At 40.3% G+C, this 25,673-nt stretch overlaps 3 protein-coding genes across 3 annotated transcripts; 1 reads left to right on the top strand and 2 right to left on the bottom strand.

Annotated features, from left to right (window-relative positions):
* Nucleotides 1-472: 472 nt before the first annotated feature.
* Nucleotides 473-2,186, bottom strand: LOC102703235 (serine/threonine-protein phosphatase PP1 isozyme 3-like). Its single transcript, XM_006659407.3, has 3 exons — nucleotides 1,723-2,186; nucleotides 1,065-1,624; nucleotides 473-989 (listed from the first exon to the last, which is right to left on the bottom strand). Exons 1-3 carry the CDS (start codon nucleotides 2,069-2,071, stop codon nucleotides 816-818), a joined length of 1,083 nt encoding a protein of 360 aa, XP_006659470.3. The 5' UTR covers nucleotides 2,072-2,186; the 3' UTR covers nucleotides 473-815.
* Nucleotides 2,187-9,647: 7,461 nt separating this feature from the next.
* LOC102702959 (DNA damage-repair/toleration protein DRT100-like) lies at nucleotides 9,648-11,458 on the top strand. Its single transcript, XM_006659406.3, has one exon. The coding sequence runs from the start codon at nucleotides 9,749-9,751 to the stop codon at nucleotides 11,063-11,065; it is 1,317 nt and encodes a 438-aa protein (XP_006659469.2). The 5' UTR covers nucleotides 9,648-9,748; the 3' UTR covers nucleotides 11,066-11,458.
* An 8,361-nt stretch (nucleotides 11,459-19,819) lies between these two features.
* On the bottom strand, nucleotides 19,820-22,245 carry LOC102714212 (ethylene-responsive transcription factor ERF017-like). Its single transcript, XM_015840143.1, has 3 exons — nucleotides 21,931-22,245; nucleotides 20,465-20,553; nucleotides 19,820-19,868 (listed from the first exon to the last, which is right to left on the bottom strand). Exons 1-3 carry the CDS (start codon nucleotides 22,243-22,245, stop codon nucleotides 19,820-19,822), a joined length of 453 nt encoding a protein of 150 aa, XP_015695629.1.
* Nucleotides 22,246-25,673: the final 3,428 nt, after the last annotated feature.

Below are 25,673 nucleotides of genomic sequence, written 5' to 3'. Positions count from 1 at the left end.
ATTAATAATTTTGAAATTTTTTTAAATAAGACGAATGATCAAATTTGTATAAAAAAGTTAACGGCGTTAAACATTTAGGGACGGAGATAGTATGTATTTTTCAGCTAACATTGGAAAAAAATGGACAAGTAGTACAAGATATGACTGTTTTTTTGTTCTTCAAGGAAGTCATTCTACGTTGAATGAACATCTCTTTTTTTTTGTTTTGAAGTTCCATCTTTCTCTGTTTTAATGTGAAAGGGAAGTACTGGCAGAACAATCAACCTTTTCATGAGATAAGATAGGATGGACCAATGACACCACTTGATTTTAGAGTTAAGGGCCAATGAGCCATGGTCAGCATTGTTATCTAGTAGGTTGCTATCAGCATCTATTTTGTAGTTGTCTTGCCGTAGTTTTCATTTCGTCAGACAAATCACCTTACATGGCTGGCAGGATGGCCTCAATCTAAAAGTTTTTTTTTTTTGCCGAAAAACACTCATTGAGATTGGTCATTTTTAAAATTAAGATTGAGATTGCTCATTTACAGATAAAAAAGGCCTGAGCGTTGCAGAAGAACTATATGGTTGGTTATATATACACGTATTGAATCAGTTACAAGCAAAGGATTCAGAAGAATAGGAGGTTGGATCATCATGCATCTGCCTGTCCCTCAAACCATCTTCACCCATCCAAGAACAAAAATGGTGGAAAAGTAGTTGCTGTGCATGCAAATCTATGTGCGAGCCTCTGGTCTAAATCCAAAAAAATAGAGAAAGAAATCTGTCTCGAGCGGCGTTCAGCCGCGCCGGCTTGGCCTGGCCTCTTCGTCGTCGTCAGTCCGCCTGCGACTTGCCTCTGAACGGCTTGAGGATCTGGAACGAGCAGAGCAGGCTGGCGTCGACGTTCATCAGCGCGCCGGCGTTGTTGAACTCGCCGCAGTAGTTGGGCGCCGAGAATATGGTCACCAGCTGCCTGTCCGCGAAGAACTCGTAGCCGTCCTCCACCACCTGAATGCGAGGATCGGAGCTCGATGGGTTAATAATGGTGGGTGGGCAGGAAGAAGAAGCGTGCAGGGGAGTTGCCTGGTGGGCGCGGCAGACGAGGTCGAGGTCGTGCTTGTTGAGGAACTCGGTGACCTTGTCGGCGCCGAAGGTGAAGGAGACGCCGCGGTCGTTCTCGCCCCAGCCGGCGTTCTCGCGGTCGGGGTCGGACCAGAGGAGGTCGCAGAGGAGGCCCTGGTCGGGGACGTCGACGGGGCGCTGGATCTCCCGGATGCGGTCGAGGCTGTCGAGGTCCGGCGAGAGGCCGCCGTGCATGCAGAGGATCTTGTCGTCGATGACGGCGGCGACGGGGAGGCAGTTGAAGCAGTCGGTGAAGAGCTTCCAGAGGCGGACGCTGAAGCGGCGCTTGCACTCGTCGTAGAAGCCGTAGATGCGGTTGATGGAGGCGCACTCGTGGTTGCCGCGCAGCAGGAAGAAGTTGTCCGGGTACTTGATCTTGTACGACAGCATCAGGCAGATCGTCTCGATGCTCTGCTTGCCGCGGTCCACGTAGTCGCCGAGGAAGAGGTAGTTGGCGCTCGGCGGCAGCCCGCCGAACTCGAACAGCCGGAGCAGGTCGGAGAACTGCCCGTGGATGTCGCCTGCATGCACGCATTCGATCATGTCATCTCCGACGCCGCATCAAGAACGCGGCGGATCGCGATCATGTGGCGACGCCATCAGGGCTGGCCTCGCTCACCGCAGACATTGATGGGGGCCTCGAGCTCCAGGAGGTTGGGCTGCGAGAGGAAGATATCCTTGGCGGCGAGGCAGAGCTGCCGGATCTCCGCCTCGCTCAGCTGCACCTTCTTCCCCGACGACGTCGCCTTGCTCTTCTTCCCGTCGAGCAGCCGCCGTACAAGCTCGTCCACCGCGTTCCCGTCCATCATCTCCCGCCGCAGCCGGCCAATGCAACCGATCGGCGCTGCCGCCGACGACGACGAGGAAGCTAGGGCGGTGACCGGCCGGAGGAAAGAGGCTTGGCGGGGGCCAAGGGGGAAGAGGGGAAAAGCTCGTGCGTCCGTTGCCATGGTCATCGCTTTATGCATGTGCCCTGCAATGCTTGGCTCGCAGGCGGCTTGCCAAATTAGGAGTGGCAAATCGGGGCCTGCATCGATCGAGCAGCAAGAGCAGGAAGCGATCAAAGGAAGACGAAGCTGCTTGAGCTGGTGGGAATGCACGCTTCGCTTCACACGCACCAATGCGGGTGGGTCTAATTAGCGATTGGTCGCGGACGCACTGCGCGAGCGAACGGATCATCGCTTGATCGCTTCTACGGTTCTACCTTTCTCGTAGGCCCACACGCCGCCGGCCCAGCAAAACCGTCCGGACTGTCCGCTGCCGTGCACCAGCTGCTCCTCTCTCACACACATACATACATATATATACATATGTTAATTTTGGGCATATAAACTTTATACACATAAAATTTAGACATACAAATTTTATACATACAAACTTTTTATATATAAATCTTTATACATATAAACTATATATATATATATATATATATACACATGCGCCGCCCACGCCACCCGCCGCACGATAGGTTTGACGCACGTATAGGTACAACAACATCTCTATATATGTACACAACACATGTAAACTTTATACATATAAATTTATGTATATATATATATATATATATATATATATATATATATATATATATATATATATATATATATATATATATATATATATATATATATATATATATATATATATATATATATATATATACATACATACATATATGCTTTAGAAATATAAGATTATATCTACAAACTTTAGACATGTAAACTTATATATATAAACTTTATGCATGTAAACTTACAGCATATAAATTTTATACATGTAAACTTTTATATATATATATATATAAACTTAATATAGAAAAATCTTTATACATATAAATTTATACATGTAAACTTTATACACATAAATTTAAAGATAAAATTTCTATTTTGTAAAATAGAAAAACCTTACACCTTGCAAATAGTAGGCCTTAATTTTCTCAGCCCATCAAATCTCCATTGCTCTGGCGGCCGAACAAGCTTGGCTGGCGGCCCAACAGTGCACGGCAGCAGAACAATGCACTGGTTTTTGAGAGTGTTCGCGTGCGCTCGCTCCGCACGAGCGCGCGCGAATTAGCCTTTTCGCACCAATGCAGGCTGCCGGGAAGAGGACGCTCAGGAAGGCCGAGGAAACTTGCTACGGCCCAAATACAGCCCAAGTTGACAGCCAACAAAATACTAGTCCATCTGTTTTATACTTTCTAACATTGCCTAAATTTATTTTATGTGCTAATAATTTAGACAAATATATAAAATATATACATTAATACATCAATGAATCCAGACAAAGGGAATATTAGCTTCGAACGTCTCATGGAAGAAAGCCGATGCCAGATGGGTGAATATTTTATTTAATAATATATATAAACTTTAGACATATAAATTTTATATGTATAAACTTTGAGCATATAAACTTTGGAAATATACTTTTAAAATATTGATATATGAATTTAAAATTAGAAATTGAATCCTAGTTCAAATTGGTGTCAAATATATAAACTTTATATGCATATATATCAGTGGTATATACATATAAACTTTATATGGATAAAATTTCCCAAAAAAATGAGTTATATGACACAAAAGAAATAACAAGCGTTCTTCCGCACGAACGTTTGCTAAACAGCGATAGGCCCACTGGGCCTTGCGCGTGAGGAGGCAGACAAGGAATGCCCACACGTGGGCCGGAATAGGCGCAAGGATTAATAGGGAGATTTTTTTTTTACTTTAGGTTTCTCGTTTTCGAAGAGGGACAATTATAAATTTATCACTGCTTTAAAAATATTATTGAAAATTATCCCTAAAGTTGAAAAATATCACTAGAACTATGATTCTAGTGACTATCTTGTAATTTAGAAAAAACCAATGATATATTTACAAAATTCCCTTATTGAACACTGAAATCAGTTTAAACGTGGCTACACTTCGGGCACCGGATGAAACACAAAAATCAAACCTCGCTTTCTCTACCTAGGTACTGTTTGCACGCGAAAAGTCTAATGGACAATATATACACACTTAGTAGATAAGTAGAATAGAGGCTTTAAATATATATATATATAAAAGATCGAAATTTAGAGGTGATTTGATATATTTTTAGACCCTGACATACGGAGCAGCCCGTGAGTTGCAACTCATGGTAGCTAAACACACACGCACTCTCTCTCTATATATAACATTTCTATGTACATGCTATATATATATATATATATATATATATATATATATATATATATATATATATATATATATATATATATATATATAAAATTTTGTAGTGTATAATCTCTGTAGATATATTTTTTACTATAAAATTTATATGATATAAGTTTTTCTATGTATTAATTTTCTACACATAAAATTCCTACTATAAAAATGAAACTTTATACATATAAACAGAAATTATAAAAAACATTTCTATAAACTTTATTATATACGAACTGTTTGTGTGGTTTAATGGGTGCGTGAACGTTTTACATCCACCCACTTGAACGTGCCTGCTGCCTCGGTGGACTGAGATGTAAGCTCACGGCTGTGTTCGATTGGAGATAAGATATCCGACACAGAAAATACGATTAATTATTAACTATGAAAATAGAAAATAGATTAATTTGAATTTTAAAGCAACTTTCATGTAAAAAAATTTCATAAAAAACACATCATTTAGCAATTCGGGAGGCATATATATAAAAAAGAAAATCTAGGGTTATTAGGAGAGGGAACGAACGGGGCGCACATATGTTTTTTCCGAGGCTTCGCTCCAAATCCACGCGCTTTTGACATACGTGAATTCAGAGTCCATCCACGGAGAAAATCCATATGCATTTTATTGGCCTAGAAACGTTTATATAAAAAATATTTTATACATGTGAGTACATAGAATTATATATGTAAAAACATTCGGTATAGATTTCTTTATGGACAAAAAACATAAAATATAGAAACTTTATACATACAAATATTTGATATAGAAACTTTGTATATACAAATATTTGGATTCAATACAGAGAAATTTTATACATGCAAGTTATATATATAAACAGTCGGTACACATATGCTTGGTACATATAAAGTATTGAAACTTTATACCTGTAAATATTTAGAAATTTCATACATATAAATATTTTTGTTAAGACAAAAATACATAAATATATATATATATATGGGCCCACATTGGCAACTAACAGCATGCCCAGCCCGCACAGAAATGAGGTCAAAAAAATTGAAAGTAGGCCTGTCCAAAATGGAACTGGCCCAATACTAAATCAGAAGGGGATCGTGTTGTGCATGCGTGGCCCAAGTACTACTACAGAGGACATATTTTGGCTTGTATTAAGCACAAGTAAAACAGTTATTGATGATTTAAAATGATTTGTGGGTAAAAATTTTATATGCATTCACATGATCTAAAAAAAGGCTGAATAAACTATGACACAAAAAACTTAAAATGTGCTCTAAATTTAAGTTGTAAAATTTAAATTTTGGCTTATAAGCAATTAACATATGCGAAGCTACGTGGTTGATAAGATAACGAGAAGGAATCTTCAGAATTTTTGCTTCTCAAATAAAGAATATTCTTCTATATGTATATTTGAACACATAGAAATTACAAAGATTCTCTTCATCATTCTTTTTATTTGATTAGTTTCAATTAATATCATGTGAAGCCACTTCTGTTGAACATTTAACCATTAGTAAACTACGGTAAAAAAACCTCAAAATCCAAATTTAACGTTAAAAACTCAAAATTTAGTGAAAAGATGGGGCTACTAACTTACAGGTTTTAGATAAAGAAATTAACATAGCTAAAAGGAAAATTTTCAATTATGCCTCTCACCACAATTGATTTTATGTAAGTTTTATCCCCCCTAGAGAGGAAATATGTAGGCCACCAAAAAAGAACGTGTCAATGCACAGAGGAATATGCAGGCCATAGAACCATGGAGACTATTCAGACTAGAGCTTATGTATGGCCAGGATATGCCACTGTCTGAAGTAAAAGGTCCAGAATGAAAATGATTGGTGGAAGTTGATTTTTGATGAATTAAGGCCCACCTCACATGAAACTCACTAATAGCCAAATAAAGTTATCAAGTTAAAGAATTTCATCTAAACCACAACCTGGCTAATATATCTATCATCTTTTATCATTACCACTTGAATCGAAGAAGAAGAAAAAAAAAATCTCCATCACAGTTTATTGATTGGGTGCATATTACTGGCCGTTCAAAAAATATTAAAAGGAAAATTTGCTATAGTACACTAAAAATTTGTGTAATTTGCTAATGGACATCGCAAAAATGTGCCATGGCTGGAGGATACCTTTTAAAACAGGCGATTTGCTTTAGCACACCACAAACAATATTATATTATTTTTGGCTCAATTAGAGAGAAATTGTTGAAGAAGACAAGAATATCCATCACGCCACAAGCTTTTAACCTGGTACTGGAGTGAAGATGGAGATTAATATGGTAACAATGTACTTAGGGTGATGAAAGATTAAGAGTTGAGTTTCAAAATTTTGAATAATGCATAATTTGAAAAATTGAAACTTTTACATAACATGTAATGAAAATTTGAAATTTTCTCTCAATATACTTGATATTTTGGAGGGGATCAAGGGAGAGGTGGTCTGCTCTGAGCCAGAATGAACAAGACCAGGCAACATGGAATGGCTCGAGGAGAAAAATCATCAGTTCAAAACGGGTTCTTTCTCCAACAGGATGAAAGATATTGCATAAAAAGTCAAACCGCATATTTACGAATAAAGAATAATTTATGAATAAAACTTTTATATGAGTTCTCAACGTCTAAAACAAAGACCGGAAAATAAACTATAATGAAAAAAAACCCAAATCAACTCTAAAATTAAAATTAAAAAAAAATCAAACTTTGGTTTATAAGAACAAGCATAAGGGAAAAAATGAGGCTCAAGATGTTTCATTTATATTTTAACATTTCTAATCATACAAGTTAATGCTTAATATGGACTAATTAATACAAGCACATAAGCAATAATTAAATTAGATTGGTAGGTTGATTCGCCAGATTGATTATGGAATTATTGGTTATGTTTTTAATAATGGAATTTATTCTCTCCATACGTCAAAAGAACTATGACTAATTATTCTAGAATATGTAGAACGAATAATTGTGAATTACAAAATAACGGTTTAATTATAGACAAAGAAAATACTAAAAATACCATGCTAAAGACATAGATCTGTATCAATTGTTGGCTATGGAATGCACAACCATTGTTTCTCCTAAAGTCTTACCAGTTATGCATAGTTTGTTATTTTCTTCAACCGCAGAAACAACACCTCCGTAATCAGCAGCGGAGGTACTAATTAATGGTTAGATAGCAAAATCCATATGTACTCTCTTACTAATTATCTTAAGCTATTGCCCAACATAGGGTTCGCCATTTGACGATTGAATCCACGTCGTCTAAAAACATCCTAGCAGGTAAACAGCAAGCTATAAATCAACTATAAATATATATATAAGAGTGAAAGAGAAGGAACTAGGCTACTTTATAGCCAGTTACACAGTAGTGATTATGTATTAATGTTTCATAGGTAACTATCGTATTAGTTGGCTATTAGATTGACCCTTTTGGTATTAATCAAACATTTGTTTTTTTCTTCTGTCAAACACGCGTGCAATGCATAGTCGTCTGGATGGGGAGGGTGCGTATGAGATTTTTTACTTGTGTGCATGTCTTCAAATTATTATCCTACAGCGGTGACAGGATTTAATTGATAAAATTAAAATTTTCAAACATTTGATCACTAGACGGACTCTTAAATTGACGAAAGATGAATTGAAACTAGTATTGAATACAGAGCAAGTACAATAGCAGTTAAGCCAGCTGTAAGCATATTTTAATGAGATAAGAGGAGGAGAGAAGAGATGTGAGCTACTAATTTGTAGCCAGCTGTACATGGACTCTAAGATAAAATATGTGTATGACATATTAGACCATGTATTAATATTTTATAGCTCACTATTGTATACATTGACTATTAGATTGGGTATAAAATACTATTGAACTTGCTCTTGATCCAACCGTAGTAGCAGTACAAACAGCAAGACGTACCACACAGCGCCCACGTGCTATCTTAGCGAACCCGCAAATCGGCCATAAACACGGAGCGCCGTAGCTGCTTTGCCGCCCGCGCATCGTCATTATGTCCACCACCCATGCATCATTACGAAGCGAGGAGGCACAATGATCCACCCAGAGACATACTCATATCCCTACGTACATCGGTACAGGTATACTCGACCGGCCGCGGCAGGGCCACACCGACACCCTGTCCAGCTTTCCGTCCTCCCGACTTGACCGTGCGCAGAAGCTAATCTTGTTTAGTTTAAGAAAAAATTTGCAAAAATATCACATTAAAACTTTGAACACACATTTAAAGTATTAAACGTAGTCTAATTATAAAATAAATTTCAGATTCGGCCTATAAATCACGAGACAAATCTTTTGAGCCTAATTAATCCGTCATTACCATATGTTGGTTACTGTAGCACTTATGACTAATCACATACTAATTAGATTCAAAATATCCGTCTCACGATTTCTCACATAACTATAAAATTAGTTTTTCATTTTATCTACATTTAATACTCTATTTGGATATTATGTTTTTGGATGAAAATTTTTGGATGAAAATCAGCTCTGCACCCTCTCGTCTCTGGGCAAGGACAGGCTTTTTTGGCCTTGTTTAGTTCCCAAATTTTTTTTCAAAAACATCACATCGAAATTTTTAGACACCTAAATAAAGCATTAAATATAGATGAACCAAAAAACTAATTGCACAGTTACAGAAGAAATCTTGAGACGAATCTTTTGAGCCTAATTAGCCCATGATTAGCCATAAGTGTTATAGTAACCAACATATGCTAATGATGGATTAATTTGGCTCAAAAGATTCGTCTCGCGGTTTCTAGGCTAGCCGTGAAATTCGTTTTTCCATTTGTGTCCGAAAACCTCTTCTGACATTTGGTCAAATATTTGACGTGATACTTCTCCCAAAATTTTCTCAATCTAAGGCCTTGTTTAGTTTCCAAAATTTTTTTCCAAAAACATCACATCGAATTTTTAGACACCTAAATAAAGCATTAAATATGGATGAACCAAAAAACTAATTGTACAGTTATGGAAGAAATCTTGAGACAAATCTTTGAGCCTAATTAGTCTATGATTAGCCATAAGTGATACAGTAACCAACCTATGTTAATGACGGATTAATTAGGCTCAAAAGATTCGTCTCGCGGTTTCTTAGCTAGCCGTGAAATTCGTTTTTTCATTCATGTCCGAAAACTCTTTCCGATATCCGATCAAACATTTGACGTGACATTTCTCCTAAAAATTTCCTTAATCTAAACGCAACCTAAACACCACCTTTATCAAACCAGTCCACGGTGCACCTACCGACCGATAGGTAAAGAAACAGCAGAGATCCACAGTGCTGTCAAAAACCCAACCCCACCATCTATCTATCTATTCATTCTTAATAAAATCGCGAACCCTCTGCTGCGGCCAGGGCAGATCGCTGCTCTTCCACTCGCCCATTCCCCAACGCCACCTTCTGCGGAGTAGCTTGTCCTCTTCGCCCGAGGCCGAGGCGACGCACATGGCGCTGCCCACTTCTCGTCGCCCTCTCCGCTTCTTCTTCGCCGTCGTCGTCGTGCTGGTGCTGCTCGGTTCGGTGGCTTCCTCGGCGGCGGCCGTGCTGCACGAGCGCGACGCAGCGGCGCTCAGGGACATCCGGGCGGGGCTGCGGGACCTGCCGGGGTCGCGGTTCTTCGAGTCGTGGGACGACGCGACCAACCCGTGCGACTACGCCGGCGTCGTGTGCGAGCCCGAGGATACCGGCTCGGACGCGCTCCGCGTGTCCGTGCTCACGCTGGGCACCGGCCTCGCCGACTCTCCCGGCCTGGCCGGGACGCTCCCGGCCTCGCTCGCCAGCCTCACCGCTCTCACTGACCTCGTCCTCTACCCGGGACGGGTCTCTGGTGCTATTCCGGCGGACATTGGGTCGGGCCTCCGGCGCCTCAGGCTTCTGTCCATGTCCGGCAACCAGCTGACCGGGCAGATACCCGAGTCCCTCGCCGGGCTGCCGGATCTACACACGCTCGACCTCGGCAACAACCGCTTGGACGGCTCCATACCCTGCGGCTTGCTGCTGCCGTCTTCGCCGAGCCTCAAGGTGCTCATCCTGGCGAACAATGGCGGCCTCTCCGGACAGATACCCGACCAATTTTCTGGCTCACAGCTTTTCCACGTCGACCTGAGCCGGAATTCCATCACCGGCACGCTCCCACCGCTGCCGCAGACAGTCCGTTACTTCTCCGTCGCCGGGAACTCAATGCAGGGGAGCCTCGACGATGCATTCGGCAACGGTTCGGCTCCGACCGACTTGGCCTTCCTCGACCTCTCCATGAACAACTTCTCGGGCTCAATACCGCGGGGGGTGTTCGCGCTCCCGAGCGCCTCGTCGCTTCTCCTGTCCCGCAACAGCTTCACCGGGCCTCTCACGGTGCCGGCCTTCGCGTCGGAGCGCGCCGCGACGCCGCCGTGGTCCGTGGTGGACGTCAGCCACAACGGCATCACGGGGGCGGTGCCGGAGGATCTAGCGGCCGTGGAGAGCCTGTACGTGAACAACAACCGGATGTCCGGCGAGGTGCCGGAGGCGGTGGCCCGCAGCGTGTTCGCCGGCCGCATGACGACCTTCTACGCGCAGCACAACTTCCTGACGGGCTTCCCGGTGCCGCCGCTGCCGCTGCCGGACTCCGCGGCGCTGTGCCTCTCCTACAACTGCATGGAGCTGCCGTCGGCTTCCGCCGCCGACGGGTGCCCCACCATCGGCGGCCCCCTGGAGTCGAGGCCCGCTGACCAGTGCCGGAGCAGCGCCGCAGCCGACGCAGGCAGCAGCGGAGGGGACGGCTGAGCGGAGTCGCCGACATTCCTGTAGGCTGACAGGTGGGGCCCCAGCCTGGTTCAGCTCGGCGGCACGGGTGTGTGATCTTGGGGAGGGAGGGACAGCCAGAATAGCTAGCCTGGCTCAGGCTCACACAATTTTCGTTTTGTCCGTTTGTTTCGGTTGCGGTTTTCATGTGATTGGGTTTGAATTCATCGCGCCTTGTCGTCGGGCGCGCAACGGTCACAGCGCTACAAGCTTGGCGTGGCCTTGTGCGTGTGTGCATTTAAACAAACTGTGTTCATACTCTACGGGTATACTCCCTCTGTCCCCATCCAAAAAATAATAATCAAACTTTATACAGATTCATTCTCTATTTGTTTTCTGGACTGGGAAAGTACCAGCTCATCTAAATGTGAGGATTTTCTAAGCTATCTTGCCGGCCGTGACTTTAAATCCAACGTCGTTAGTTGTGTATTTAAATCCAACGTCGTTAGTTGTGTACTAGAAATTTTTATAGGGGTAAAACTGAAACTAAAATATATAACATTATAATAAATTTGTGTATAATATTTTATATTGAAATAGATAAGTTGATAAATATATCTCATCGAAGTTTCAAATAAAATACTTAATACACTTAAAAAGTAAAAATATAACGTTAGTTTTAATTTTTACTATACTACTGTCCGATACTGTAACAATGCCTAAATGTGAGGTCGTCTATATCCACCCAATCTGAGTGTAGTGGCCTGTGTTACTATTGGTGATTAAAAAAACTGCTACATTATTTCCAAAATAAAAGGATTTATAGGTTGTTGAGCAAACATTATATTTTTTAAAAAGCTACTTCCTCTCGTGGTTAAATTTTGAATTTTGAATTGCTTAGAAATTTTTATGGTTCTTTTGTCTGTCAATTTGATATGGATTTGTGCAACAAGTAATCCTTTGAGTGAGTGAGTGGCCCCCCACGTGATATTAGAGCAGGTATAATAGCATGCTATAAACTAGCTATAAGCATATTTTAAAGAAATAAGAGGAGAGAGAGAAGAGATGTAAACTACTAATTTATAGCCAGCTGCACATGTACTACAAGACAAAATATGTGTATGATATGTGGGACCATATATTGATGTTTTGTACATAACTATTGTATAAATTAGCTATTAGATTAATTATAGATAAATTGGAGCTAGTAGTTGGCAATACTATTGAACTTCGCTCTTATCACGAGAAAACAACACCTCCACGTGATGCTACCAGAGTGGCTCCGTAGAGTCAAGGAGATTGCAGTAACCCATGGAAAAAGAACGAAACCTAAGAGCTGCCTCTAGCGAGCTGTAGGGCTTGCTTAATTCTCGAAAAATTTTAGGTTAGATGTTATATCGTATATTTAAACATAAACAGATGTTGGCGACTAATTAAAAAATAGTATATATATATAAAATTAGAATAGTACGTTTGAAAAATAGACGCTTCAAAATAAGGAGCTATCATCAGTTAACGTTGAATGTTGTTCCTGTAGCAACGACATAAGTTTAATAATTTAAAAATAAATGATAATTATTTAAATATTTTAATAATAAATTAATAGATAAATTGAAAGTATTACGATAGGGGAATCCCCATTTCAGGACGTGAGATTTTCAAGCATTGACTAAATTTGGTGGCTCTTACGATTACAAATACAGCTTGTGATCAACTAATGGGAGCCATAACCACCGGCGGAAAAGTTTTCACTGAGATCAAAGGCCACACCTGCCTGTTTTCAAGACACTCTTCGCATCTTCAGTTTTAGCCAGTTACATTGCCTCATCAACGTTGAGAGCTCCAGGTATTTCCACACAGCGCAAAGCTTAGAGCCTGTGGAGTTCGAACATCTCTCCATTTCTCATCACCAAGCGTGTAAACTTGAACTAATGGTGCTGAAGCTTGTACCATCTTGGAGCTGCTCGTCGCGAAGACAGTGCATAACCTTGTATTGCTTTTGTCACTGGGTGAAATCGATCCAATCATCCAAAGCTGTAATAAGATGGAGTGGTCAGTCTTTGAGTTCCTGACAGGGTTTGCTAGATGCACGCGTTCACCCGTTGCAAGGTTGGCTACGCTAATAAGTGGTCTGTTTGGATCCAGTGATTTTTTTTAATCCCTCGTCACATTGATGTTTGGACGCTAATTAGAAATATTAAATATATACTGATAACAAAACTAATTGTATAAATAAAGGTTATTCTATTAGACAAAATTTTAAGCCTAATTAATATATGATTAGCAAATTTTTATTGTAGCATCACATTCGCTAATCATGGACTAATTAGGCTCAATGAATTCGTCTCGCGAAATAGTCCAAAATATAAGTGAGTTTTATTAATAGTCTATGTTTAATACTTATAATTAGTATCAAACATTCGATGTAATATAGACTTAAAAAATTAAAGGAAAAAACTGGTTCTGAGCCTACTATTTTGATGGCGACCAGGGCGGCTTCATCAATCGCTTCACAAGGGTAGAGGAGCTATTCCCCGTGTATATATCTTTATCTATATAAACTCTCTATTTAAAGTTCTGCATAGATACGGATACTCCTTTTGGTCGTAAATGTTTGACGCTATTAAATTTTTATACATTCATCTTATTTAATTTTCTTAAAAAAAATATATACAACGATATATATGCATAAAGTATACTTAACAATAAATAAAATAATATAAAAATAATTAGCAATTATGTAAATCTTTTGAATAAGACGAATGACCAAATATGCATTAAAAAGTTAACGTCGTCAACATTTAGAGACGGATACAGTACTATATATAATTTATATATATAAAAACTTTATACATGTAAAATAAAAACACTGTTTTAGAAAATAAAAATATTAAAAAATTCAGCCTGACAGTGCCACGCCGACGTGAGCGTGGCCTTCCGAGCTGCCACATTCTTTTTCCGTCGGAATGGGCCAAAAACGACTGGATATTTAATCCGGTTAAGGCCCATCCAAACACGTTTATTAGCCCATACCCGAAAAAGATTGCCGGTCCATAATTTACACTGGTGTTGGGCCTATTATAGGCCCTTACTGGACAAAACTTCCCAGCTTACGTGAATGAAGGTTTTTTGACTGCTCAAGAAAACTACGATGGCGGTTGTAAAAACGGTAAGGCCAGAATTAAATCGGGTTAGATCTACTAGTCGATCGATCCAGAAACACTACAGTAGATCAATCGGCTATATTATCAGTGTTAAAAATAACAGACATGTGATATACTATAGCAATATCAAATATAACTAATTAATAATTACACCGAAACTACCAAATTCTAATTTACCTTATTAAGAATAATCTCGATGGATCAGAGTCAACCGGGAGTATAAGTTTGTAACTCAACTTATCTTAGTTATCGAGAATCTGAGCGCGTCGTCCGCTTCCTCTTATATCTGCTCATGAGCTCATCCCTGATAGCATATAGCAAAAATCTTTGACGAGCAGTAACTCTAAACCCGTCATGGATGATATATCTCTGACGGGCCGTATGGATAATCGGTGACAGGCTAATATTTTAGTCCGTCACGGATGATATATCTCTGACGGACTGTAGTCCTAATCGGTGACGAGTTAATGTTTTGACTTGTTAGAGATACTGTCATCGGCGATGCTTTTTCTTATCATTGATCACTCATCGCTGACCAGTTGCCTGTACGTCATAAATGTGTCTTTAGGCCCGTCACAGATAGCGTATCATGTGCTAGAGTGTGCATGTCTAGTAGTAGTTTATTATCGTTTTCAGTTAAGGTTGGGATTAGGCATGCATTGTAACGTCTGAACCGGATGGCTTGGTCAGCACTTAGCGTTTTTTTCAGTCCGTGCTGATTGAGCTGTGCCTGGAACGTGGGATGGAGTGTTCAGTCGCTTAGTGAAGTCAGTATTTCTCTTATAGTCTTATGCATGTAACAACCTCGTTTCAGGCATGAATAAATGCGAAGAAAAAACACAAAAAGCTGCAGGATTACGCATCACAAAAAAAAAAAAAAAACTGCCCCGCTCCTTGTTTGCTGAAGTTTCAGTTTTGACAGTTACTATTCATCATCAGAAAAGTTCAGAGTTTTCATTTTCTTCCAATAATCAGAGTGAGTGCAGAGAAAAATTTGCTGACATTTGGTATCAGAGCGGTATTAGAGCAAGGCTAATAATATAGCCCACAAGTTGACTATAAGACTTTTTATAGTCTTCTCTTAGCCCATTCATACAGTAGTTAGCTTTTCATCATTAATGCAGAACCCACATGTCATTTTTATAGAGTTTTTTGGTTCTTATGTCCGAGCTATCTACAAGCTTACAATCCGCTTACACTCTCTCATCCCCTCTTTATTCTATATAAGCATTTAGACAGCTTATAGCCTGCTATTATACTTTGCTCTTATGACAATCGTAACGGTGGCCACTACACACCGCCAAGACCCCCGGCAGGAGCGGCAGTGGGTGCGGCAGAGGCAGCGTGCAGTTGGAGTGTGGGGCTGATTGTAGAGGTCTCCTAGGCCGCATTCATCTTCCTACCTAAGTTAACATATATCTTTGTTTTTCACGTGTACGTTTCCTGAAATATTAAACAATATATTTTGTAAAAGTTTCTATTGGAAAGTTGTTTTCAAAAAACATATTAATCTATTTTATATTTTTTAATAATTAATAATTAATTAACCATGTACTAATCCATTACTATGTTTTTCGTACTGGATAAGTTAACTTACCTCCCTCCCACGAACGCAGCCGTACTCATCACACTAGTCGCTTTCCAATGCTGACACGGATGAATTATCTACAGTGGGCATTGTTGATGCGTGTCAACCTACAAGCACAAGGTTTGTGCACAGCGGTTGATCATGGCTATGCTGAGTATCAGGAGGATTGCGTGGAGTTGTCCACCATTCTCCAGGCCGTACCACATGAGATGTTATGTGCCCTCACGAAAAACGACATTAATTGTGAAGGAGGCATGGACATGATCAAGACAGCATAGAGGCTAAGGAGCCAAGCATCTGGTCGTTTGGGCGTCGACCATGTCCGTGAGGTTAAGGAGCAAGCTTAGTGAAAACATTTCGAGTGGAAATGGTTCAAGATTGGCAAGATACTAGAAGCATTCTCCATGCGACTAGCTTGCTGCTATTGTTGCGGCAATCTGAAATCATATAGAAACTAACTGGGAATATGTCCCCTGCAGGTAGCCAAGCATCTGGTCGTCAACCCACCACTCAAACAGTGTAGAAACTCTCCAAGTTGGTGAGGGAAGCTAAACTTAGATGACAGAGGGTGCTCATAACAAAGAAAAATGAGATTTTCACACTACTACAAATAACTATTATGTCACATTCTATAGGTGCCAGCTCTTTAAAAACTGACACCTATTAACATTATCCTTCCTCTTGAGAACCAAATAATAGATAACTGGCACCTTTGAGAAGCTATTTAAAAAAAAAATCTACTACCTCCGTTCCATAATAATTTTATTTTTCGATTTCTGTGTCCAACGTTTGATCATTCGTCTTATTTGAAAAATTTATACAGAAACTTAAAAAAATTAGTCAGACAAAAAGTACTATTCATGTTTTATCATCTAGTAACAATACAAATTAAACGCAGAAAATTTTCAAATAAGACAAAGAGTCAAAATATTATATCTAAAAACTAAAAAATAAACTTATTTTGGGATGGAGGTTGTAGCATGTATAATGTTAGTGTTGGTTTAATCAATAGAACTAGCACCTATAATATATTATAGATGTCAGTTTTTTAAAAGAAAACACCAAGAGAAACCGAGTAGGATTGGTGGGGATCTTTTTATGTCCTCGTTATTATCTTCTTCTCTCCTCTCATTTTAATACTCCCCTTATCCGCTTGCTCTAGAGTAGAACAACAAAGTTGTCTTATCTCTCCCTTCATCCATGGTGTCTGGTGGGCACGCGACGGTACAGTGAACAAGGTTGGGGCAGTGAGTGCTCATGCTCATGGTTTCCTCCATTGCCTCCATAGCTGCAGCCTTATCCACGCCAGTAGCGCCACGACCATACAAGGTGGCAGTCATGGCGGCGGAGCTTCGCCTAGTGGACTACAACCTCGCGGCATTGTGTGACCATGTGTAGGTGGGGTATCTCAGATGTCGTCGTCGAGGCCATGGGCACCGGCCTCCTACCACCTCCACTACCTTATCATCTCCATGGCACCTATTTCAAGTGAGCTTCTTGAATTTAGAGCCACCCTCTTTTGGATTCGGTGAGGATCGACGTTGGTTCTTCCGTATCAGTATATATGGTTGTATAGAGGCTAGAATTTCATTTTCATGGAAAAATGAAATATTTATATCTCGGTGTTCTTGGGGTGTTTCTGCTCCTTGAGGATCTATGAGGTAGTCTTCCTATGGATGTATGGATGTTGACTGTGTAATGTGTTAACTTGTGGATGAATATCCATTTTGTTTGTGTTGAATTTTTGTGTTTCAAAATCATGGTAAATAACACATCAGGTCGGCTCTATTGGAGTTGGCTCCATCCTTTTTAATCATAGTAATTCATATTGATACTAATTCTATAGTCGGCACCAATATAAATGCATTAATATCCGTGCCATTAATTTGATGCCCAATGAAAAACTAGTACATATAAGCCATTTCCAACTGGAACCTATTGGGTTTGATGAAGAAACATGAACTAGGGTGGGGGAGCATGTGTGATGGTACAAGTTCTGCTTGATGTAATTTCTCAGTGGCCATTAGATTTAAGGGGCCATGAAACCAAAAATAATCTAAAGAAAAGGAGGAAAAACATATGTTAAGGTTATTTGTGGTACTCTTTATTTATTGATGTATGATATTTTTCATATATATGGTCATATATCCGTACCTTTTCTACGGGCTAGCACCGGTTGATCTAGAGCATTTGGAACCTGATGCCACTCGATTAATTAGCTTATTTTCCGTTCGTCATGCAGAGCCATTAACCAATGGGTGCCTCTTACCGTCTTACTATTAACAAACACCGATGAAGAGCTCGATCCGTGACTGGAGCAGTTGCACAGCTAGACTAGCTTTCCAAAGGCTAGCAATCCTAGCTAGCATGCGTGTGTTATTCTTTAGTGTTCTCTGGTAGCTTTGCATCTTAATTTGATTAATTAGCCCTCCTTTGCATCTACTCCATCTCTTTCATCACAAGTAGTTTAAGTGGGTGTATGTTGGATCTAGCCACCATTAATTTCTCAGACTGCATCGGGCTGGAATTTTAATATTTTAGTCCTTTTCAAAAACTTATTTTACAAATAAATCTCTAGAAAATTTTATTGGACGAATAGACCTTGGTGTCGTCGTTGAATAGGACAACGCCAATACTCCAAGTCATTATGTTTATATTACGTGGCCGGAGAACGGTGGCAACGATATTGATGTTGTCCTATTCAACGACGGTGCCAGTGGCCGGAGAACAGCGGCAACGATATTGACGTTGTCCTATTCAACGACGGTGCCAATGACATTGACGCGGTTGAAAAAGTTTATTCGCACAATAAGTTTTTTTTCGAGGTCTATTTGTAAAATAAGTTTTCACGAAGAACCAAAACATCAAACTTGCTGATGCATGTGAGCAAGTTCAATAGTATAGGTAACTACTAGCGCCAATTCATTTATAGTCAATCCAATAACCAATTCATACAAAGTTACCTACAAAACATTAATACATAGTCCCACATGTCATACACATATTTTGTCTTAGAGCCTATGTGCAGCTGGCTATAAATTAGTAGCCCACCTCTCTTTTTCCTCCTCTCTTATCTTTTTAAAATATACTAATAGCTGGCTTATAGTCTGCTATTGTACCTGCTCTGAAGGGCCCAGCCCTGTTGACACAGGGTCATTTCCCAGGCAGCCAAAGCTGTTGAATCCTATAAATTATGTGATACCAGGACTTGAGCTGTATATATATAATTAATCAGGATCCAACACCAACGTACAACCACGGGGTGTACCTGCTGCTTAACAATTTGAAACCGCAAAAAATTAACGCACGCGTTGCACATGCACTAGCTAGGTTAATTTGCGGTTATATTATAGTACACCTTTTCTCATCAGTAAACAAGAGACTGGCGTGGGTCTTTGTCTCCTGGCATTTTATGCTAGCTGATCAACGTGGGAGAGTCACAAAAATAAAAAGTGAACAAAGGTGCGTGCACGTATGTATGAGGAATATTTAGATGTTAGAGTTGCTAGGACATATACAATACAGTGCAAGGGAAGCTTAGTTTTTCATTCGCTCACCCCTCACACAAACAGGTTATATTTTATATGTGTTTATCTAGCGGTTAGCCTCGCTTTCTTTTTCTTTAAGCGTCAGGACCATCTCGGATTAAATAAATAAAATAGAACTTTTAGTTTTTTTAAAGAAAATATAGTGAGTCAACCCCCACCGTACCCCAAACAACACACAGATTCATGAGACCACCTCTATAACATAGACACTTATCATTCTAAGCCATCATTCACCTTATGAGATCTTATTGAGCACCTCTACCTATTCTCCATACAGTTTGCACCACCATCAAATCAATCGCATATGCAAGTAGTTCCTAAATTTAAAATTTATTGAAGTTGATTTTGAGTTTTTTTATTGTAGTTTATTGTTCATCCAATGCTTTTAGATATCTAAGAACACGTAAATAAAAAATTACCTTTAAATTATTTTTTAATCGTTAATAAGTCATTTCGCTTGTACTTAATTTTAATAAAACAGAATGACGCCACTAGTCTATTTGGTATTTGCCATGGTTTGTACTGTACATGCATGGAGGGGATTCCTGACAGAGTCAAGAGGTTATTGTTAGATATAATCAGCATAGGCGGAGCCGCGGAGACATCTCAATTTGCCAAATCGATCTCGATAGATCAGGAGATGGAAGTAATTATCTAGCTACTGCCTCTATTTCATAATACAAGATGTTTGACTTTATTGGTTATAACGTTTGACCATTCATTTTATTTAAAAATTTAGTACAAATAAAAAAATGACAAGTCATGATTGAAGTTCTTTTGATAATAAAGTAAATCACAAGCAAAATAAATGATATTTTTATAATTTTTTAATAAGACAAATGATCAAATATCTTATATTATGAAATAGAGAGAGCAGCTAGCAAGTGGTTTATTTGGACTTCCTTCAGATGCTTAACATTCTGCTGCTCACACTTTCTTTTTTACAAGCTCAAGATAGCGACGGCCAATATATATATCTTTTAACCTCTGTACTCCTCAGTTTCATATTCTACATGCCCTTAAACTAGCGCCGGTTAATTTCTGTTCCATTTCATAATTAATAATCTTTCAGTTAGCATATATATATATATATATATATATATATATATATATATATATATATATATATATATATATATACACATCTGTGTGTTCATGAATCGCTTTCCATGTCTTGAAACCCCGTGTGTTAAGAGCATCCTCAACAGCTAATCTATCCCATTCTCTATCCTGAAAATAGAGGATGGAGACTACAAATTGAGCTCTAACAGAACGGTTATCGTATCATCTATTTTTAAATGCCATCCATACTAGGAGAGAGAATCTTCATATTTGGATGATCTCTCCATCCTCCAAAGAGATATAGAGGATGTCATATATGGATGATCTAGTGGAGTACAAAGAGATATGAAGGATGAAACTAGTTTATATGATCATCCAAATAAAGATATTGATGATCAAATTTAGATGAGCTGTTGGGGATGCTCTAGTGATCGAAACAGTACATTTCAAATCCTCAAATGGCAATTTTAGGATAACAAATCATCCATTTTCATTATACAAATAATTAAGAATCTGCAACAAGGGCAACCCAACTTAGGCTCTGTTTAATACTCCGTATATTGCAGTGGATTATGATAATCTAGTTTGATGCAACAACTTTTAAGCATTTTATTTTTTTAATTTGATAATTTAGAAACTGCCTTCTTTTAATTAATGTTGTAATCGATAATAAATAACAGGCGGCTTAAAAGTAGAGCAATTTTATAGTCCAATAAAAAGTAACAAAAAATATCTCGAGGTACCGGTATTTTGTGGTACCAAATCATTTTTGATCATTGGATCTAACAGTGCACATCCTACTCTACTAGATCTAATGATGAGAAATAATTTGGTACCTCGAGGTACTTTTTGTTGGATCAGAACAAACCTCTTTTGTTGGACTGAAATAAATCTTGACGGACATTGTCAGATCCAACGATCAGAAACGATTTGGTACCGTGAGGTACCGGTACCTTGAGATACGTTTTGTTGGACGAGAACAAATCTACAACGGATTATAAGTATATATCAACTTTAAAATAAGCACAACGGAGCATAGCAGAATGTTGTAACTGTGTATTATGCTGTGTATCTATGCAGGTGTGAGTGCTAATGACTGCAGTAAATAGGCAGCCAAGTATTTCTGTTCTTGGGTATCGATCAGTTGCTAGCATTCTAGGATCAAAACCTCCAAAGGTCTACAGAGAAAAATGTCTGATCCACGCTGCCGTCCTCCGCACCATCTTCCCCCGGCAGCATCGTCGCTGGGTGCAAGAACCCGTACATGAAATCATCCATGGCCGGGACAAGCTCGGCATTGGTCCTAGCCGGTGACGCCGGCATTACCGGCAACGCATCCATGAATGACCAGTCGATCACATCATCATCGCCGTCGAACACGGCAGCGCCGCCACCGGCCGTTGACGGCACTGATACGGCCGTGTCGTTGCTCGTCGTCGACCGCGCGGGGGCTGCCGCTTCCGGGTGCTGCGAGTACGGCGACGACCCGGCGGCGGCGGCGATGGTGCTCGCCGCCGCCGCTGCTGCTGCCACCACTGAACCCACCAGGCTGTTCGCGTGCCTCGCCGCCTCGGCCTGGATCTGCTCGACCGTCAGCACGGCGCCGGGGAAGTAGCGGACGTCGGGCGGGGACTCCGGGAAGTTGAGCGAGCCGGCGCCGCGCGAGCCCCGGAGGCAGACGGCGGCCGCGTCGAACGCCCGCGCCGCCTTCTCGGCCGACTCGTACGAGCCCAGCCATATCCTCTCGCGGCTGTTGGGCATCCGGATCTCCGACACCCACCGCCCCCACTTCCGCAGCCGCACGCCCTTGTACCGCCGCGCCGGAGCCTCGCCGCCGCCACTAACTCCATCCCGATCCATCGCTAGCTAGCTCGCAATCAATGTACTCCAGCAGAGATCGATCGAATCGAATCGAAGACGACGACAACAAGACACACACACACTGATCTTGTGTGCATCAGTTAGTGATCATTCATATTGCAGTGGTGTGTGTGTGATCACCTAGCTGGCTAGCTGATCGAAGAAGACGACGACGAAGCAAGCTTGGAGCATGGGAGAGAGTGATGCATGAGAGATTATACTTATAGTGCACGGAAGCCGTGTTGTTTCGATGGTGACCTTGGAAATCAGCTTGCGATGGGGATAACACGGCGATGGTATGGAATGGCCGGTCAACCTCTCCGTGTGTGGGAGAGGAGCAAATTAACAAGCAAGCAAAAAAGACTAGCCTGCAGGAGGTTGATGGAAGCTAATCGATCGAAACGGACAGTTTGGTGGCAAAAACATTTCAGAATATTGTACTGTCCAACATGGCAACATGGCTAGCTGCATGATGTTAATTTAAACTGAAGCCGCGATGATCTTTCACAGGACGGACACACATATATATTAGATACTGCCTAGCTAGCTAGGTGAGATATAGGGCATGTGCCAATGTTTTGATTTGGATACTATTTTGCACCTACAACCGAAAGTACTACAAGTATGCTGATGTTAGCGAGTGTGCATCTTATGTTGCGACCATCTAATTAATGTAAATTTAACATAAAACTCCCCAAATATTGAAAATTTTGGACTTCAGTCGGCTTTAAGATTCGTGCATCCCCTCTATTTAATCCTAACTCCTTGTCTTCGTTTCTTATTCCCTTTCCGCCGCCACTGCTGTCAATTCCCCTCCCTACGCCACCACCAAGCTATGTCTGCAAGGTGCCAGCGAGCGCCACTCGGCCTCCTCCACAACCCCCTCCTTCCCCACTCAATTCCTTTCTCTCCTCCTCAAGCCGTCGAGGGCAAGGTGTCTCCACACTACCATCTGCCTCATCTCTAGGTTACAGCTACTCATTATCAGAGACACCACTTCAACCCCTACCTCTTAACCACTTGCTTTGTTATCCCTCCCTCCCTCTACCACCAAAAACCAGTACCGCAGCTAGCTCCCCACCCCCATTAGGCCACCACCTCCCACAACATCTCTTTAAACCTTAGGAATTCCCCCTCTCCTCACTCCCAACAACAAAAACATGTACCCTAACTCTAGTGTCATTCATCATGGTGGCTATCTTGGCTTGCTTGTTGGCTTATCGGCTTTTCTCGAATCAACCAATGTTTTGATCCCTCGTGAGTTTGTCTATTTTATCCATTGTTCCTCCGTAATTATAAGGAACTCGTAGAAATTCTCTGAATTTTTTACTATGATCCTAGTTGAGTCTGACTATTTCTCTGATCCACTTATTGAAGTTCATTTCATATTTCATATTGGTTTGGGGCACTATCCTTGTGCAGAGGAATCCTTCCCATTGAAGTATATGTATTGGATTTTTTTTTACAGTACTTCAAGCTTATTTGGACCATTCATTAGTCAATCCAATAGTTCATACATCTCTTGTCTCATTGGTGGTAATAGTATTTAATATACCATAAATAAGGAAACAAAATAACATTACATGCCATTAAAATATAAACGTAGGTTCAAAAAATAGTGTCATTAAATTTGTAATATATTTAAACTCCTAAGATCAAAAGTTTTCAAATCATCTTCCAATTTGGTACTAAGATCTCGAAACCTAGATTCAAACTCTTGAGAAAATCAGAAAACATGTTTGTTTTCTATTTTGCAGTAAAAATATTTTGGAATTTTAATTCATTTATTTGGTCGAACTGAGATTTTATATTCAAATTTCAACCAAACATGCAAGGATTTTTTTTAATAGTAATCCTAATTATTAGCGCATGCATGATTTACTTTTGGAAGGAGTAGCTATTACGATTTACGACACACATGATTTACTTTTTGAAAAGGCAGTTAATACATTGATCATTTCCTTTGTGTGTTGTCATGTATAGATGGAGAGATATTCAGCAGTACTTTTATCAAAATAAGGGGCTAATAATCAAGGTGATGATTAAATTAGAGGTCTTACCTCTTAGCCTCTTAGGAGCTAAGATATAGAGTACCTTAAAAGAGCTAGCTCATATGTATTTACACGTGACATTGATATATCTTCTACTAGTACGGAGTAGCTCAAAAACGCTAAATATTAATCCATGGCATACTGACAATACATGTCATCTCTTCCTCGTCTATCACATGTGTAATGGAGATATTTATATGGCATTTTTCTTTGCAGCTTCATATGATTTCATCTCATATAGTTGTGCTACTTGTATGAGGTATACGTACGTACGTAACGTACGCATGATTTTTTTTTTCAAATTTTGTTCTTATTAAATCCCTGTAACGGGACCACATATCATCAAGTAGTCATTGATATATTAATTTTCTTATAGATCAATCGCATTTGCAACCCCATTATAGTATTAACAACTGACATTGGGTAATTTTGTATACCACCCCTACATGGATCCCCCTCCAATTAGAAGTAGAAGTTCTAAGAGCATCTCAAAGAGAATGGCCATCTTACTTGCTATACTTAAATATAACAATTTTGCACAAAAAAGTCCTCCAAGAGAGTGGTTGTTTGACTTGCCATGCTATTTGAATGGCTAAACTTGCGTTCTCAATGGCCAAATCTAGCAACTCATTTTCCCGTTAGCACAATTGCTATCCGTGGGTCCCACGTGAGTGAGATCCTCTTGTCATCCTCCCCTTGCCAGGATTTGGAGAGTGTGGATAGATAGTCTCTTGGAGATGCTCAAAGAATTCGAGTTGCCAAAACTAAAATAAATGGCTAAATTAATTTAGAGAGTCGAAATTTAGCCATTCTTTTGAAGATGCTCTAATCCAAACAGATCAGTTAGGAATCCCTGTGATTTCCCTTCTTTTCATAGGCCGATCCCTAATAGACCATTATCATCTGCTTTCTTCATTCTAAAATATAAGTATTTTTAGGATTCCACTAATGCGGATCCGGTCATCCTAACGGGCCTAAACTAACATCACCATCGGGTTTTATTTGCGGCTCATCACCAATCAGGGTTTAATTGCAACCCGTCACAGATGTTGGTCATACGTGACGGGCCCTACAGTGAGAACTCAACTTCTGCCTCTCTTGGGCCATCTTTGATGAGGCTTTTCACGGGCTGACAAAGATGACTATCTTTGTAACGGGCCGCTTGCCTCCGTCACGGATAGCCTAATTTGGAAGCTTGGTCCTGTAGTAGTGTTTGAATATTTAAAAAAATATATAAACATTTCCAACATTATTCACTAGGCATGTTCAAACATGGGCTTTGGGCCGGGCCTAGAAAAAGCTTGACCAAAAACAACCTTGGCCGAAGCTTGGCCTGAGCCTAACAATTAAAAAAAAAAGACAAAGCCTAGGCCTGGC

This window comes from Oryza brachyantha, chromosome 8, assembly GCF_000231095.2.
Source record: "Oryza brachyantha chromosome 8, ObraRS2, whole genome shotgun sequence".
In the NCBI taxonomy this organism is placed as follows: Eukaryota; Viridiplantae; Streptophyta; class Magnoliopsida; order Poales; family Poaceae; genus Oryza; species Oryza brachyantha.
This window is presented reverse-complemented; position numbering and strand designations above follow the sequence as displayed.

Coding starts and splice junctions, on each gene's coding strand:
- LOC102703235 (XM_006659407.3), bottom strand. CDS start 2,071: ATGCATAAAGCGATGACCATGGCAACGGACGCACGAGCTTTTCCCCTC. Junction 1,625..1,722: donor GGCCCCCATCAATGTCTGCG/GTGAGCGAGGCC, acceptor GCGTGCATGCAG/GCGACATCCACGGGCAGTTC. Junction 990..1,064: donor TCGTCTGCCGCGCCCACCAG/GCAACTCCCCTG, acceptor CCTCGCATTCAG/GTGGTGGAGGACGGCTACGA.
- LOC102702959 (XM_006659406.3), top strand. CDS start 9,749: ATGGCGCTGCCCACTTCTCGTCGCCCTCTCCGCTTCTTCTTCGCCGTC.
- LOC102714212 (XM_015840143.1), bottom strand. CDS start 22,245: ATGGATCGGGATGGAGTTAGTGGCGGCGGCGAGGCTCCGGCGCGGCGG. Junction 20,554..21,930: donor CGAGGCACGCGAACAGCCTG/GTGGGTTCAGTG, acceptor CTCTATTTTCAG/GATAGAGAATGGGATAGATT. Junction 19,869..20,464: donor ATTCATGAACACACAGATGT/GTATATATATAT, acceptor TGACTCTGTCAG/GAATCCCCTCCATGCATGTA.